This window comes from Salmo salar, chromosome 11, assembly GCF_965601325.2.
Source record: "Salmo salar chromosome 11, fSalSal1, whole genome shotgun sequence".
In the NCBI taxonomy this organism is placed as follows: Eukaryota; Metazoa; Chordata; class Actinopteri; order Salmoniformes; family Salmonidae; genus Salmo; species Salmo salar.
The window spans coordinates 13,979,061-13,995,000 of record NC_138301.1 but is presented as its reverse complement, the minus strand read 5'-3'; the positions used below and the strand labels follow the sequence as shown (position 1 = coordinate 13,995,000).

Here is a 15,940-nt window from a genome sequence, read left to right as displayed (position 1 = left end):
TTCACAACAGATCTGCGCTGCTCCGCAAAGCGCGAGAAGTATGACTTCTGCAGAGGCCATATCACCGTAAATGCTGCACGACCAACGCAGATGTCGGATTGACCACGCAGCGCCTTTAACAGTGAATTGCTTACTTACGCTTACCTCACGCTAGCAACCAACGGAATCCTCATAGTCTGTGAGAGGCCCAACCAGAAACAACTTTAAACTTGCCTTTAGTTCGTCCTAATCTCTCCATCTCTCTTTTTTTCTTAAATGTTAGAATCTACAATGGATGTGAACATAAATACCCCCCATCCTACAACACACTGGCAGCTCTGCTTTACATAGTATTACATCAGGTTTCAATGGGTTCTGTTCCGCCATTCAGGGTAAGCCTCTGTTTAAGACCTGCACTCTGCAGGGCCTGGCGCTCTGAGGCCCACCATAATGAATTCAGAGAGAGACACTATCAAGTAGGAACCCTCTTGTTTATCAAGCCCAAGTCAGACCGGAGAACTCTGAAATCTGAAGCAATAGATTCCTTCCACAGTCAAACCAATCTGTGAGCCTAATAACACAAATAAAAGAGATGATTGGGGGGGGGGGGGGGGGGCCGTACTAATGAAAAGGGGGTGAAAGGTTCTGACGTCTCTATGAAACACAAAGCATTTAAGGTTTTACTAGTGTGGATGAAAGAAGGAAGGTCTCTGAAGGACATTTCTGAGGCAGACATTTTTTTCAGCAAGTCTTTAAACAAGTGCAGTCAGTGTCAAAGACAAAAGAGATCGTCTCGACCTTCTTTCACAGTTGAGATGTTATTGTTGATGACTGTAATTCAAGTTTAACTAAAAATTGCAGTGGGAAGGTGGTTACGAGGTTGGCGGTATGGTGATGGTTAGCAATGTTTTCAAGACACACACACACACACACACGCGCACACACACACACACACACACACACACACACACACACACACACACACACACACACACACACACACACACACACACACACACACACACACACACACACACACACACACACACACACACACACACACACAGCCTTACAATAAAAATACAAACAATTCTCAACAAGCAAAAATGCAAGAGTGCAATATTAGGACTAACAGAGAGGTAAAGTCAGCCACATCCTGTTCATTTAAAAACACTGACACATTCAGGCAACACACACACACACACATAAGCAGAAACACACTCATATACAAACACACACACACACACACACTCACACACAAATGACACCTTCCTCCACATTAACTGCAGACACATTTTCTCACACACCTCAGTTTCTAAATTAGGTGCCCCAAAGCTCCAAATATGAATCACACTCAATGTCATGAAGGAATAAACATTTTCAGGGCTTTGTGCTGTCAGTAATGAAATACAGACTGCAACAAAACAAAACCCTTTCATTTTTTGTATTTTTTTTACAGTTGTACATCTTTAGTGTTTCTTTCCCCTTTGACCCTGTTGTTGTGGTGGAGTGGTGTCGACACAGCTTCCTGAGTCTCACAACAGACAGACGGTGAACTGTGTCTGAATGGAGAGACTGTGAGAGAGAACCAGGCTAAGAGGCTGTACCTGTAACAATGTCAGACCCAAATGCAGAGACAAACCCCCCCCCCCCCCCCCCCAAAAAAAAAGCAGGTGGGGGGGCCCTCAAGGTCAACCTTAAGGCCCGTTAGATCCAGCAGGAGGGAGCTGGCATGATGCCCGCATCCCCCTGTACGGTGGAGAAACACAGGGGTTTAAGCTGGCTATCACACTCTATCACAGCACTCAGAAAGGGACAGAGGAGGAGGCAGGGCATGAGAGCACTGATAGACGAGGTAGGACTACAGTGAGTAGAGTGAGATAGAGTGAGAGAGAGAGAGCTGAAGAGAGCAATAGAGAGCGAGAGAGCGAGAGAGAGATCGAGAGTGCATGTCTGCATGTGTGTGTGTGTGATATTCAACTTATTTTTTTTGTAACATGAATACCCAAAATACTTCAGTTGATGTAGGTTTTATTGTATATATAATTTCAATTGGCAATATTTGTAAGAACATGATCTTTTCAGAGATTTTTCAAGTTTTTGATGATGGGGAAGTTCTTCACATCACACATATGTAAATACTTCTAAAGTTAACTAAATGCCATGAGCTACATTTCTCTGATTTACTTGAGAACCAGAAGAAAAATAAATAAAACTTCCTGCATTAAAATTCAGAAGATAATTATTTCCGCAACATACCCCCCCACCCCGTTGAAAAGTGTTATGTTTAATAGTCTCTATAAAGAAAATACGTTTTTATCTCACTCTCGTTTTCATTAATTCCTAATTGGGGTGGGGGGGTTGTCTGTTATTATTTCTTAGATTAAAATAAACATAGCCCATTCCATGTTCAAACCCATCACACTACATTGGGATGATAAGGACTCTCTGCTACTGTGAATAAATAAACAATTTTGTCTGTACTGTTGGAATTAAGTTACTTCGAGCCTTAAGCATAAGCCACTTTTTTCAAACGGCTTAAAAGCAAAATTTCCCTCCGCAAATGAAGTAAAAATAAAAAAATGACCTGCTTTATATGTATATCTTTAATTAGTGTCTTGTTTAGCTTAAACCAACTGATTATCACATAGTCATGGCCTAATTAACGGGTGCGCCGCTTAGCTTGTGGTGTTCCACCCGGAGGAATGAGAAAGTTACCTTTAAAACTTCTCTAATCATTAGGAACAGCCTCTCTTAATCCTGCTAAACGTATACTTTATCTGCTTTTTCTTATTTGGCTACAGTGGAATCGCTTTCCCTCCCACGTTTAAGGAGATGTTTTAATCACTCATAATATGTTTGGCCCGTTCTCGTAGTCTTGACAGATGTTACACGGGTACACATGCTCGTCTGTATAGAGCATGTTCTTCGCCACACTGTGTCTCAATGTCTCAAATGTATTTATAAAGCCCTTCTTACGTCTGTGTTCTATGTGCCAGTGTGAATGACACAAGTCACAACTCCGTCATGGGAGTTGAGCGTCTTCGTACGGTTGTTTTGTGTGAGTGAGTGACTCAAAGTGTGTCTGTGTGTTCATGTGTTCACGTGTGTGTGTGTTTAGACAGGCCTCCACTCTCCAGTAAAAACAGTGTGCAGAAAGTATCCTATAGAAGCAGGCTGTGTGAGGGTGTTTGACGGGTATTTGAACATGGGCGTTAAGTATCCCAGTTATGCACGGAATGTGCAGCTCGGATTTGTGGTGGGCTTTTTGAACAGGCAGTTTTGATCCAACCCCCCCTCTCGCTCCAGTCTAAGTGGACTCCTTAGGGTCCAGTGTTGTGTAGAAGGGATGTCAAAGCAAATGGCGTATGTTAGAGATCTTGTGCCAGCCATCAACCAACTCATCTTTGTGTTAGGACTTATCCTCTTTGGACACAATGGTCTCCCCCTTACGTGTCCTCCCCATATAAATAATGAAGAACACATTGGAAGAAGTCCCGATAGTAAGGATAATGGCACTATGACTGATCATTATTCAGGGTATAGTAATGACTTAGTCTTACCTGAGGATGGGGAGGAAGGGTGTGGGCTGTCGTCTTGGACGCTGCCGGTCTGGGAGTGGCCTCCTCCAGCTCCGCTTTCCTCCGTCACGTTGGAGGATCCAGGGGTGGTGGACCTGCTGATGGACTGGGACTCTGGGTCGCTGGCCGAGCCACGCCGCTCATCCAGTCCTGTGGTGTTGTTCTGCTGCTGGATGGCTTCTTCTATGGGCCGCCGCTCCTTGTTGTGCACCCGAGAGTGGACCACCATCTGGTGATAGGTCCTGAAGACGCGGCCACAGTCAGGACACTCTGTGGGTTTCTCTTTCAGGCTAGTCAGGTGGTTGTACTCCAGGCCGTGGACCAGGCCCAGGCCATGGCCGCCATGATGGGGCATGAAGTCACGGTGGCTGTCGAAGCCCACTCCATCGTCTTTCAGGGGCATCATGGCTCCACTGCCGGCCTTCGAGCCATGCAGAGCTTCGCTGTGCTGCTTCTGCTTGGAGCCATCGTTGGAGCCCATCATAGGGTAGTCATGCTTCTCTTTAGTGAAGGCCATGCCGGCAGCATTGGTCATCTCCTCATGGTGCTGCTCATAGTGTTGCTCATGGTGCTGCTCCTTGGGCATAAAGGCACGGTCCATGGCCATGCCTCGTGCCATGATCTGCCAGGCCTGATAGCTATTCAGTGGGTCCATCTCTGCAACTTTGGCAGCCGCCTGGAGGCGTTCCATGCAGCTAGACTTCAGGGGGGGAACCAGGTTCAGGCAGCCCAGGAGAGAGCGCTTCTCCCCCTCGCCAAGGCCATGGCCCATCCCTGCCATTGGGCCCAGTAGCTTCCCAAGCATCTCCTTCTCCTTCATGGCAATGCCGGCTTTGGCCAGCATCTGGTGTTGCTCGCTCAAACCCTGTTTGTCTGGGGATAGGAAGCCGCCCTGCAGGCAGGAGATGTAGCGTGAGTAGAGGTTAGCGTGGGCCTCCTGGGCCATGCTGTTCATGGTGTTGACAGCGTTTATGTCCTCTGCTGGGGGCTTGCTCTTGATGGCCAGCTTATTGAGATGGACCTTCATGTGGTTCTTGAGAAACCAGGGCTCCTTGAAGCGACGACCACAGATCTGGCAGACGTGTTCAAATGAGTCCTTGTGCTTGCGCATGTGGCCCTTGAGGAACCAGGCTTGGCTGAAGACCTGGCCACACACCTCACATCGGAACTCATTGGCAGGCTTCTCAGCGCCGCCAGCTGCACCCTGTCCCGCAGCTGACTCGGCCGTGATATGGGCTTTTTCCACATGGCTGATCAGGTCCTCCTCCTGCGAGGCAGCAAACTCACACAAGGTGCACTTGTAGGGCTTGTGCAGGATGCGGATGTGACGATCCAGCTCCTCACGCTTCTTGAACTTGCCCTTGCAGAAGGTGCAGCGGAATCCAGTCGGTGGGTTCAGGGCCTGGTCATCTTGGGCGCCGGCCGGCTTGGGGGAGGACGAGGGCTGGGAGAGGGAGTCTGGAGTTCCCAGGCTGGTGGGGGTGAGGAGGCCACAGGCAGAGCCAGGCTGTTGCTGCTGCTGCTGGGTCTGAGGGCCAAGGTGTGGCTGGTGCTGCAGGGGCTGGGCTGGCTGAAGGAGGCTGCTGCTCCTGATCTGCTTGTCCCTCAGGATGGCCCTCTCCTCCAGCTCATGTAGAAGACGGTTCTCCTCACGGACGCGGCCGCGTCCCTTACCAAGGTTTCCCAGCTTGTGGGTGCGTAGGTGTATTTTGAGGTTGCCCTTCTGTGCTGCTCGATGGTCGCAGTAGGGACACTTGAAAGGCTTCTCACCTGTATGTGTGCGCATGTGCAGCGACAAGATGCTGTTAAAGCGGAATCGTTTGCCGCACAACGGACACGGGTACTTCCTGTTCTTGCGGGCATCGTCTTCAATGTCGTTCATCTGGGACATGATGCCCAGGTTCTGCCCATTGAGAAACTGCTGCAGGTCCACACGCCCATTCAGGTTGGCCAGGGCACTTGCATCTATGTCCCGGTTGAGCTGGTTGGCGAGCAGTGCCATCTGACTGCTGATTGGTTGACTGGCCAGGGCAGCGTGGCTCTTCTCATCCAATGGGGTGGCAGCTTTCTCCTCAGGGATCTGCTGTCGGCTCTGTAGGTCGGGAAAGGCGTGGCCCAGCTGGGCCGTCAGCTGGTGGAGCTTCTGACTGATGGGATATCGGCCATTTAGCACAGCGTTGCTCAGATGGTCTCTGTCAGCGTCCGATACTGCTGAAGACACACCAAGGCACAAACTAGAGTCCTCCATCCTGTAAGAGAGAAGGATATCACGACGGTCAACCACAGTCAATCAACCTGATAAGCAATGCATTAAAAAAGAGCTATGGCTCATCCAAAAATCTGAAAACCGGAAGAGAAGGAGAAGTATTAAGAGTAAATTGTCAGTGCATGATGAATGGAAATAGAGAGGTCATTTAGCATAGCGTCTTATGGAAGGAATTAGGGTTAAGTGTCTTGCTCAAGGGCACAAAAACAGGTTTTCACCTAGTCGCCTCGGGGAAGCTCTTAACCGCTATGCTACCTGCCGCCCATTGAAATGTCATTTTCTTCTTTTGATTTTCAGTACAGCTTATGTTCTCACACTTGTGGTTGGAAGACTGTAACCCTCAGAACTTTCTCAAACTGCAACACAGTTTTGGATGCAATAATTACACGGTAAACACGGCGGGCGCTGCATAATTATGTTACTTGGGCCCATCCTATCAGAATTCCTCCAATTACACGCCTTAATGAAACGGAGCAATGCCATTGTCATGAAGCTGCCGCAATGCTACAATTATGATATTAACAATAGCACTTAAAACCAAGGGGTTACTTCAGTAAACACACGCTCTTATCTCCCTACTGCGACACTTGTCTAGGCATAATTCTCCATTAAAGAGGCACATTACATTTGATGTGAATCACTTTGCTCTTGCCTTCTTTTCCCCTCCTCTCATGGCTTCCAATAAGGAGGAAAACAACAGTTGGTGTTATTGAATGGGTTCCCAATGTATCACAGGCCCTCCCAGCCATTAAGAATGGTTTCAACGGCCCAGAGCATACACCGTCAAGCTGAAGGGAATACACAAGCAGAGTCTGTTTTTGTCTTCTTGCTTGCCGGGTTGTGTGTGATGCCCTCCCCTCTCTTAAGAAGGATAATGGCGTGTTCTTCCCTTGTAACTGGCGGGGTCAAGCTTCCGACACAATAAAGTGAGTTCTGCCTTGGTCAACAAAATACTGTATAATATCTCATTAAGCTGATTAGTATGCTGCCTAGTAACAGTGGCAGCGTGCTATAACACATGATTATAATCATTAAAAAAAATCCTTTCAGGGACTAAGCACTAGAATAACACGAGTTCACATTTAGTGGAGTGAGACCAGTTTATGTCCAGACTCCTGTGAAGTCAGGGACACCCCCAACCTAAACACACATACCTGCACACACACTTCACAGGGCTCAAGGACATCTCTCTCTCTCTCTCTCTCTCTCTCTCTGCTTCTAACTAATGCTAATCCAGACACCCACCAACTGACAAGGCTAGACCGAACAACATAAAAAAGAAAAAAAAGACTTTGAATCAAACTGCTACACATGTACAGTACACACTCGATACAGAGGATGTGGGAGTGAAGCACATTGCTGACGCACCCTGGAACACTTATAAGGCCTGGCTGTTCTTTAGCCAACTGTTCTTCCAACATTGTTGGTTGTTGTTGACTCTTATCTCTAAAATATGAATAAGGTCTGTGGGCTGCTTATGAATACTTTCTTCTTCTCTAGAACTTGACTGCAATCATTGTCTAGTAATAAAGGTGAAGGCCATCAAATGAACCCTTGAAGGATATAATGGCTATATTATGTAGACTATGTGATGACTGGGCATGCCTCATGTATGCAGAGGCTACTTACATTGACGAGGTCACGCACGACTGTATGAGCTTATTATCATGTAACTGAGACACGAATATACTATCCCGCACTATTGCAAATACCATTCAGAAAATGTCTGTGTAATACTGTAATAATATTACATTGATATGAGTATATTTTCAAAATACAATGTTGGGAGAATACATAGGTAGATAAAACCAGTTCCTGGACAACTTTCTCATCCTGATCTCTTGGGAAGGACAGTCCATTGCCAGACAAAACGAAGTGACTCTTAAATGTGCCACCCACAATCCTTTGCAAACTCTGCCAATATCTGACAGAACCCTTTTTGAAAGTGCCCTGCATGCACGTTGCCTTTTGCCATAGAAATATATGATTCAAACAAGACTGATGAGCTGTTGCTCATTTATAGAGATAGCAGCTTGCCCTTTTCTTCAATTTGATTTCCGGCTTTATCTTTAACATATAACAAAGGCAGATAGACAATGGAATAATGTGAAATGAACTGACAAATCCAGTTTGTTTTTTGAACGTATCCTTGCTGACGAGCGTATGCAAATGAACTGCATTAATATGCTTCCCTTGCTCCCAAGTCATTTTATATTTCTTTCCTGATTAAAAAGGGCATTTCTTATGTGACACCCCCCCATCCTATCAACACACATGCAAGCACACACACGCACACAGACACCCACATTCACACACGCATGCGCACACACACACACACACGCATGCGCACACACACACACACACACACACACACACACACACACACACACACACACACACACACACACACACACACACACACACACACACACACACACACACACACACACACACACACACACACACACACACACACACACATGCATTGCTTTTGACAATAATTCAATATCTGAGTGCCCTCTATGTGTAACAATGCAGGTAGCAATGCTCTTAGAACAACAACACAATGAGTGTTGAGTGTAATCATGACAGTCCTATGTCATTGATATGGAATTCGGTTTCTGAAAAAGCAAACGCTTTGATGTACTCACATAGAGCAAGTAGTACCAGTTGTTACCCAGTAAGTACCAGTAATCCAACGTGTCCTTCTCTTGTACACAAGTATGCAATTCAAGTCTGTGTGGTTCGCATTATAAACTCACAGGGTCACAAGTTGTAACTTCTTACCGTCATAGTTAGCATTACAAGTAGCTCCCGAGTAACTGAACACCTGTATGCTTGACCTTGACATCTCAGCCATCCAAACAGCACACTGTAGCAATGTCTGCGCTTGCTCTAACCTGAAACAGATCTAACGTTTGTCTGGTGTCTACAACAATGCTCTTTCATTAACGATAAGGCTCAAATGACGCCTGCAAAGCCACCAGACTTCCTTTTGCACTCTCTCACAGAGGTGCAGTAGTGCTCTTCTTTACAGTTTGTGGTTAATATTCACCATTTTTAGTAAGGCGGCACAAAACCAGATTTCTCTTCTTCTTTTTTTCTCGGAGCAAATTGCTCTGCAACCTACAGCTTAATTACGGACGGTATCTTTAACACAATGGAAGTGTATTTCTGTCGGAATACATTTGAGCTCAGTACGTGTCATTATCTGAGCAACAAGCATGACAAACATATGAGGGCATATGTGCTCTGATCCTATAAAGTGCACGCAGAAGTTGAAGGAATTACAAAACACTTGGTCAGGTTGAGTATTACAAATGATGTATACACCGAATACCGCAGACATTTGCATATTCTAAGGCTACAACACATAAGCAGAGTATGGCTAAACATGCTCCTGTGAAGGTTTTGGATTTGATAAAAGACCATTTGGAAGTATTACTTGATGTGATATTGATGGTAAATGTATCAACTGGGTCAACTGAACGCAGGCCAAATAAAACATTTTGGACATTTTAAAGCTATAATCCTTAATTGCTACAACCATTTTTGGACTTATAAATGAATTATATCTACCAATTGATTATTTAATAATATAACTTAGAAATGTCTCAGGAGCTTAGTTCAACTGTTGTACATCATCAGAACCCCAAATATACGTTTTTATTTACTCCAATGTTAGTAAACAATATTATGCCAAAAAAAACAATGTATAGCCTCAAAATATGTTTAAAACGATCATTTTGCTATAATTGATGGTCAGTCCTTGCATCCATAGCTCTGTTTATGCATTTGACAGTGGTTACACTTCTCCAGGCCGATCCCTCAGCCTTTTTAAAAAACCAAAACAGAGGTAAGTTGACCACTTTGTTATTGTTTTAACTGCGGATTCTAGGTTTATAAGGAGAAATGATGAATGGAAAAGCCATTAGTAAGACATTACTTTGTTATTTTGGCATGTATTGACAAGAATCCATGAACTAATTACAATGAAATACCTCATTAAGTTATAATGAAGGTCATTGCTTTTAATAAATCCATCATTATTCACAAAGTAACGAAATTCCATCATATTCGCACCAAATCATTAACGCATTTAGAGGGGGAAAACAATCTGATGGAAAATGAGTGTGTTTGCCATATGTTACATACTCTGAGGAAAGCATTTAAAAAATAAAAAATAAATAATATTGAAGGAAAGCAGATACCAACACAAGTAGAAATAGCTGGGATCATTTTAAGCATGGCAGTAAATTGAAGCTAATATGAATATTTCATCATGCTTGTTTAGTCTATTGCAGGTGGTCTTCGGAACGCTTCTAATTAACCCAATAAAACGCGAGTTGTTTTTCTTCCTCTCCATGCTCTTTGACTGAACTGGATTATTACATGCTGTAATGAGGCGAAAACAGAAAGGTTCCCAGCACAACAAGTGAAATAAAGTAGAATAAACCCAGTCCGTTTCTTCCGACGTCATACCCTAGACCCCACACAACTACGCTAACTTATGAGTTAAGAACCAAGATTCAAGCTTCATAACGTAGTACGAATGAAAACAACAATTCTCTACAAGAACTTGAACGCTATACAACGGTGACAAATATGAATCGACCTAGCTGGGCCTTTCCTTTCTGCTCTGTAGTCCCCACACAATATGTCATTGAGGTCTCTTAAGAGGACTTGTCAACAGGTAGTTCGGCTTTCAGCTCATCTCCACAGATCACTATGAGGCCCCCGCTGAAAGAAAAAAAATAGAAAGAAAAGAGAGAAAGAAAAAGGCCTGTCTTTTTATCCCTGCGCCTGACAGGCTTTCGGGATGCCAAGGAGGAAGATCAACGGGAGACAAGCGAATTCCCACAGTTCATTGTCCTGGTCAGCCGCATCATCAACCGGAGCCGGGCCAAAAGCTCAAAGCTTCCTTTTATGCTAACCATTCCTGGTATTATTTTGATGACCAGCAGATGTGTGTGCCTTTTTCATGTGTATATCTTGCAATAGTGGTCACAGCAGTGTGGAAAGACTCCTGCCAGTAGATTTTACGCATTGTGATGAGTGGGGGATTAATTGTCTCGAACATTTGTTAACCAGACCGTGTTTCACAATAAGAAGGGAGATGGATGAGATAGACCACAGAGGACAAACTAGCGCACCAAAAGTGATGAAAAGTAAATGATCTTAGATCACGGGGAAGAATTTCCAACATATAAATGATTGTCCGTATTCTGTCGTGTGCAGTTCCTACCCTCCTACCCCTCCCTCTCCTGTGACACAACCCTCTGTCGGGGAGAAGAAAAAAAACGGGGCCATGTCCTACAGTAGTCACGGTCGAATCGCTGATCACGCATGGTTACTCTACAGCAGAGAAAGGCCAGCGAACAATGACCACAGTGTAGCTGTCCGTGTAGGGTCGATCATGGCTTACATCATTCCCCTGGGCTGCCTGCCTGCATTTGAATACTACTTACTGGGAAATGAATGCAATGACACATCGCTAGTAAGGCATGGCCGACACTGTTTCTTAAAGGCAGACAGGGAGAGAGAACAGCGCGCGCACATGCTAACAGTACAACCAACCCAGCGATTGTTTTCACTCTACAGCGGGAAATGAGAAGGGCAGCGGGTAGTGCTGAGTGAGTCACCCATCATCACACCCTCACAGGCATTAGAGCGGCTTTAATGTTGGCAAAATAAAAACATATCTGCCTGGCGCCGGGGCCACCTTTTCTTCCCTTTCAGGTCATTTTCTGTCTTTTTTTTCCTTCTAAACTCTAAATGTCAATATCACCTGAAATAAGTGAATATCAGAAATAATTACTGTTTTCTCCTCCTCCTGCTGGTTCTGTTCTTAGGAAGTTTTGCATAATGGCTGAACAGGGGCTGTTGTTGTGACAGGTGCTGAAATCAAACCGGGAGGCGACGGAGACAAGGTTCAATTTAGTTTGTGAATTCTTTAATTGTTGCATAGCTAATTAAAAAAAAAAAGATCCTTTACACTCCTGACTATTTACCGTCGCTTGTATGCATACACGGGGATGCGAATTGTGCCTTGAAGCCAAGTGATGCAGCCTTTGTGCAGGGAAGGGAGGAGAGGGGGGGGGGGGGGGGGGGGGGGTGCTACTTCAATGTACTTACCATCTCCCCACAACTGTAGTTTGTAGTTTTCACAAAACAAACGTATGGATAATTAGAGATACTCATTATGGAAAGCAAGTCAAGTTATTATTTTACATCATGCCGCCGTTAATTGAACGATTCTTCAATATCTTTGAAAATATCTATTTTTCTCTCCCTTTTTTCTCTGTGAGAAGATAAGGGGAGATTATAGACAGGTAGGGAAGCCATATGCTCTTGAATGAAAAAGCACTTCTGTCAAGGCAAATGGGCTTTTTAAATATTGAACCACTGCATGTCTTTTTAATATGACAATGCTAAATCTCCTTTATTCCATCACTTTGATAAACTATCTCAAGCTAATCTGGAGAGACTTCATGTGAAGGAAACTTTCAATTCTTGCAGGCACTCTGTCAAGGCAGGCCGTTATGCAACTGTACTCGGTATGTCCATAGAGCAGTTTTTTAAAAGCAGCACACATCCTGTTTAAGAAAGCAACTAATCTTATCAAAGCCATCAGGAAGTGAGACTTGACTGCAAATGCTCTCGATTCTTTGCATACGTTACAATATCTGTATTTTCTTTGCCGCTATTGTTTGCAGCTGTGAGTAGCTCTGAGAATAATTCATAATTTTCTCTCTCCCTCTCGTGTGACCCAAAGTCACGTCTTAATGTGGCTTAATAAGAAAGGAAAAAAAGACAGAGAGGAAGAGAGGGAGATTCAGAGAGCAGGGCACATTATCTGCATTAAGAGTAAAGTGTATTTATTATGGACTAATTGTGGCAGAGGAAGTGCGTTAGGAGGGTGTGCTCTCAGGAGGGAGGGTGGGAAGCCTTCGGGACATCAGGGAACATGTGTATTTATCTCACTTCATCTGAAACAGTGGGGCTACTCTTCTTAGGATCAGAGGAAAAAGTGAGAGAGGAAGGGAGGGAGAGGGGACGAGGGGAAGAAGGGGGAAGAGAGAGCGAGTGTAACCATTTTGAGGGCCAGACAGAAGTGTTTGCCTACATGCCAACGCTTCCCTAAGACGAGACTCTGATTAGGAGAATAAGGCAAAGTTGGTCAAACTTCAAAACAGGCCTCTCTCTGAACTCCACTACAAAAACCTCTCATCCTGTTCTCCTCTATGAAACACCCAACCCAGAACAGCAGCTTCCTTTTGGTGAGGTTGCTAAAGATAATAGCTTTTACTGCAAATAACATTTAGGAGACATATTTCTACAGTAAATCTGAGAGGTAAAGGACAGTACACATTACAAAAACTGTTTTATGTTTCATTCTACTGAGGTAAGTAAGAGATGGGTGTATTGAAGGGCCAGTTTGGCCCAGGAACGGATTACTAATGTCTCTCCACACTCCTCTCTCTCTGACCTGTCTGCATTTATACAACTTCTCCCTGCGTGTGTATTTGTGTGTGCGCCTGTGTGTATGCACATGTGCGTGCGTGTGCATATGTGTGTGTGTGTGTTCATATAGGGGATAATGTTTAATGAAAAAGGACCTCTCTGTATAGTGCATTCAGTGCTTCCCTGGAGATGTCTTGCTCTTGAAGCAACACAAGGCCTCTTCTTTAATTGTCCCGGTGTAGTGCCGTGTGGCTGGTGATAAGTGACATTACTCACATTCTCTGTTTTCCTGAACCCTCGTCATCGCTAACCCCCACCACCATGATGCTAATATGTTGTTTATGTTTCCATGGCTGCAGACATATTGTACATATTCTATTCAAGAGGCATCACTGCATGATCGATGCATCACGGGTCGTAACCTCTCTGTTTTCTTCCCATAGTGGTGACCACGTAGCAGCTGTGAACTCTAAAGGTACATTGTGCCATTTCAACACATTCAAAGACATTTCCAGATTTACAAATCAAAATGATCTTACAGCCATAAGAAAGGGCATCCATGTTTTGGTCAAATTGTATTGCATTTATTCCATGATGAGGCTAGGATGTATTTTTAGTGAATAAACATTTAAGGATGGCACTGTGACGCATAGCTTAGCCTAGACAGTCACCAGCAGCATGAGGACACCTGCCATGTTTAGCCTGCCTGCCTGCTGCACCCCACAACCCCTCCCTGTCCCCTCAGCCTTTAGATAATACCCATGTCCTACAGCTGTGATCTCTTGTCGGGGGCCGGTGACAGCAGGGCTCACAACACGGACGGCGTTCTGCCATCACCGCTGAACTGCCTGTCTGATCCACTTGACGGAACCTCTGGAGAGTCTGCATCATCTTCATGCCCCCCACACGGCCCCTCACCCCTCACCCCCATACACATATCCCTTCCCCTCTGCCCTCCGCCATCTCAGGGCCCTGAATCTTATTTATGTGACCCACCTCCTCTACATCCCTCCTTCCTACCCTCCATCCTCTCCCACTCTCCCTCCCTCTCCATAGTTTTTCTCCTGAATCTGATTAAGTTAACAATGTGCCGTTATTTGCATGATGATTTTGCCGGTCCCTCTCCTCAATTCTCTCACAAACACAGGGGCTGGATCACAGTAATGTGATAGCACAGCAGCCAGCCAACGCAATCTCCTGCAAAACCAGGTGTGTGCAATCCACTTCCCTCTTAATTCCTGCCCCCATCCATTTTTTTTCTCCGTTTTTTCTTCCATCCCTGTAGTGTTTCTAAGGCTGTATCACAATCAAATCTGGAGCAAGAAAGCCTGTCTATTTTTATTAATTATAGACCGGCGCTGATGTGAATGTATTCCGAAAGCATCTTCAAAATAGGTCGGCATACAGTTTTCTATTCTTATCACATTTAAATGTCAACATGGTGCAAAGCCATACAAATTAGTTCAGGCAGACTTCAACCCCCATTTAACATTTGAAGCTCTGTTCTGTAAGCTCAAAGTGTAATTTAACGCAGTTTACACATATAAGGAGCTAGTGGTTTGTCTTTCAAACTTCTCATTTCAATACAGATTTTACTGCCAACCTGCCTGAGAAAATGCTGGTGGGGGAAAAGGGGGGGGGGGGATTATATAAAGCAACAGAAACAATGCATTAGCTTTCGTGAATAATAGATTCTCCGTCGGTCCGTGCGAGATCTACGTTTTTTAAGCGTCTCCGCATAAATCCTCAGCTGAGATGAACACATCAAAATGGGGGACGATCTCTTGAACGTCTACCCAAAGATGTCGCTAGTGAAAAACAACCATATAAAACACCCTTGTTTATATGCAGGCCGGACACAGTCCCCATAGAGTAACGGGAAACAATGCAACGGAAATCTGTTGTTCAGGTTACTGGTTGGTGAGCATACCAAACAAAGTTCAGACATCTAACACACTGGACCTATTGATACAAACTACATAACGAAACACGTACCACCATGAAAGTCTCCGCCACAAAACAATCACATTCTTCGCAGAAACGCAATCTGAGATGGACATGTCGTACGGAACGCTATAGAAAATCAAATTTCATTTGGATCGTGATGGGGAGAAGAAAATACCATAGAATGCGCTCAACAGTGGCTACTACCAATGAGGTCCACTGGGCAGACATGGCCTTCATTGACTCAGCCTCACCATGGCAGACAGGGTAAAAGGAAGACAAAACGCCTCATACCCTGGGGAAGTGTCTCACATGTCAAGCTGTTTCACACCACTGAAACATGGGCTAAACTACAGGCCTGTGGGCTACCCTAGGTCCAGTCAGTCCTGAAGGAGGTCTTGCTTTGTGGGGTTAGAATCGAGGATGTGCCCCATACGCTACATTACACTTCTGGCCCACTGGCCATATCTAAGGCATTCACTGACTGCATCAACGCCCAGCACAACCAGTTCATTCAGGCGATATGGACCAAGGTCCTCAAACCCAGTCACAGTTTTTTAGGGCCACAACCTCAATCTAGTCTAGTCCATTCTGTGTCTTTGACCAATAGCATCCAATGCCCCCAGCTTGCACTTGCCTCAGTTATACCAAAACCTGCCATTATAAGTCACCAACTCAGATATGGCTACTTTACATAGGACACATT

General features: G+C 44.9%; 1 protein-coding gene across 8 annotated transcripts in view; it reads right to left on the bottom strand.

The window, feature by feature from the left end:
• LOC106562015 (zinc finger protein 536-like) overlaps positions 1-15,940 on the bottom strand; it is a 185,707-nt gene that overhangs the window by 103,943 nt on the left and 65,824 nt on the right. For 7 of the 8 annotated variants that reach the window (XM_045689040.2, XM_045689046.2, XM_045689038.2 and 4 more), the window contains one exon: positions 3,543-5,809. In XM_045689040.2, the coding sequence (XP_045544996.1) occupies positions 3,543-5,808 (2,266 nt within the window). In that variant the 5' untranslated portion in view covers position 5,809. Of the gene's footprint in view, positions 1-3,542; positions 5,810-8,613; positions 9,165-15,940 lie in introns of those variants that run through there. The other variant, XM_014126543.3, reaches the window with a different exon arrangement.